We start from the raw sequence: 2,500 nt of genomic DNA, 5'->3' as shown, positions 1-2,500 counted from the left end.
GTCAGTCTTCAATCAAGAAGTTGAAAGTTAGCAGAAAGTCCGGACGGGCACCTGCAGCCTTGCCCTCAAGAGACAACTTACACTGGTAATGGTGATAAGGAACATGTTTTTTTATGTCGATAAAAATGTTCTATTTTTTCATGATTCGAGATACAATAAAACGTTTATTAGGTTAAATATGTTTTATATCATGCTGAACATATAAGTGAAACTGCAAAAATATAATATGCCATGTATGCATATAACCTATGTATATAAATACTTATGCACATAAATGCTTGTGCTTGATGTCGGGTGTGAATGCATGTCGACCTTTTAAACATTCCTCGGCTCACATGTTCATGTAAATGGAAATCCTCTTTTAAGGCAAAAAATATATAAGAACTAGTCCCTTCATGTGGAAAAAAAGAGATAGAAAATGCCTCGTCCAGGTTAGACAAATACCTCAGCATATTTTCTTGGTCTTTTTGAAGTACAAGGAATTTTTTTTTTTTTAATCCAATTATTGCCACTTGCCACCATCAATTTCCTTTTTTGTTTTTATTAAATCGTCTACTTGATAGAATTTGTGTTATACGAACGAGGGCTAATATATATATATATTTTTTTTCTATTCAAGCGAATTCAATTTTTAACTGAGTCGAAACTATCATTATAGAGCGATGCATGGAAATGTTAAGCAATTAGGTAATTATCAATATGAAAATGCACGAGAAATAGAGGACCTGTACGCATAATTCACTAATCACAAAAACACGACAACGATCTTACTAAGCAAAACCAAACCAGGCCATATACCTTTGCTGACATCTGCTACCGGGAGAATATTTCAAACCTACGTCAACATAACCTTTTAGTACATGGCATCGGGACCTGGTAATCTATCACTATCACTATCAAATATCACTAAATTCCTGTTTCCCGAGTTGAAACTATGATGATTTTAAAGCTCCATGGCTGTTTTAAATTCTTAAACTATAAGATATTACTTTTGAGGTTGGTGGGGTATAAGGACTCTCATGATTGATATGCAAATACTATAAATACAGGGAAATGTGGATACGTAAAGGAATGAAAGACATGCGTGGCAATAAACCTGAAAGTAATCGACGATCAACAAGAAGCATGGCAGAGTCGAGAGCACTGGCGGTATGCAGGCATCACTGTCCACGAATGCATTTCACTGCATATAGATCACCCAAAAGCTGGAGGAGGTTAAGCCGATAAAAGCCGACAAAGCCACAGAGAGAGAGAGAGAAGAGCGAGGTATTGTACCCACCAGAATACGCATGTTGGCTTGGGGAGGCAAGAGAGAATGTGTGGAAGGAGGTCTCCTCTCACCGTTATATACCTCGTCCCTTCATGACCCCTGGCGCGCCTTGCCCTTTCCCCTCTCCTCTCTCCCCTCCCACCTCTCCCCTCCCACCTCTCCCCTCTCCCCTCTCTCCTCTCTCCTGTCCCCTCTCCCCTCTTGCTTCCCCCCTCTCCCCTCTCCCTACTCTCCTCTCCCCTCTCCCCTCTCTCCGCTCTCCTCTCCCCTCTCTCCTGTCCCCTCTCCTCCTCCTCCTCCTCCTGCTCCTGCTCTTCTTGGTTCTTCTCCTCTTCCTTCTTTATTTGTTTCTCCTTCTCCTCCTATTCCCCCCCCCCCCCCCAAAGGATACCCTCCCTGTGGCTATTTCTCTTGCTACTCCAACAGCCTCTAACTCATCCTCCTACACTTTGTCATCCTCCTGCTTCTCCTCCTCCTTCTTTTCCTCCTTCTCCTTCTCCTTCTATCTTCGGACACCATTCTTTGATCACCAACTTCCTACATCTCTGCAAAAGACAAAGAAAATAACAAATAACAAGTAGACATCAATAAACAAACCCACACACACAAAAATCCTCATCTCCTTAATAGCAGGCTAACCCACCTAGACGAAAAATATGTATGTATCTATGTATCTATGTATCTATCTATCTATCTATCTATCTATCTATCTATCTATCTATCTATCTATCTATCTATCTATCTATCTATATATATATAACGACCTTCGAATTCTAGATTAAGAAGAAATATGTCAATGCTGTTGAGAAAAACGAATCAATCCCCCCCCCCCCCGTAGGAAACATGTTAGAAAGGTCGAGGAGTCAGAAGGAGCAGCGAGGGTGTTCAGGCCAAGAGGACAGGCAGACAGGGAGAGAGGGATGGAGTGAGAGAGTTAGGAAAATTCATGTAAGTTGGTACGTGGATAGGTAAAATGAATGTATGATTGGAAGAAAATGTAAGTTGATACGTGGATGGGTAAAATAAATGTGTGATTGGAAGAAGAAAATGTAAGTGGATATTTGGAAGAGTAAAATGAATGTATGACTGGAAGAAGAAAATGTAAGCTGATACGTGGATGGGTAAAATGAATGTATGACTGGAAGAAGAAAATGTAAGTTGATACGTGGATGAGTAAAATAATGTATGATTGGAAGAAGAAATGTAAGTTGTACGTGGGGAAAAAATTTT

General features: G+C 40.3%; 1 protein-coding gene across 1 annotated transcript in view; it reads right to left on the bottom strand.

Annotated features, from left to right (window-relative positions):
• The window catches only part of LOC119579565 (testis-specific gene A8 protein-like), a 3,495-nt gene extending 2,190 nt beyond the window's left edge, over positions 1–1,305 (bottom strand). Inside the window, exon 1 of the mRNA XM_037927484.1 lies at positions 1,280–1,305. Coding sequence (XP_037783412.1) covers positions 1,280–1,291 — 12 coding nt within the window. The 5' untranslated portion in view covers positions 1,292–1,305. The remainder of the gene's footprint in view (positions 1–1,279) is intronic.
• Positions 1,306–2,500: the final 1,195 nt, after the last annotated feature.

The sequence above is a fragment of the Penaeus monodon genome, chromosome 12 (assembly GCF_015228065.2).
Source record: "Penaeus monodon isolate SGIC_2016 chromosome 12, NSTDA_Pmon_1, whole genome shotgun sequence".
NCBI lineage: Eukaryota > Metazoa > Arthropoda > Malacostraca > Decapoda > Penaeidae > Penaeus > Penaeus monodon.
Note: the sequence above shows the minus strand (reverse complement) of the source record. Positions and strands in the feature narration are given on the sequence as shown.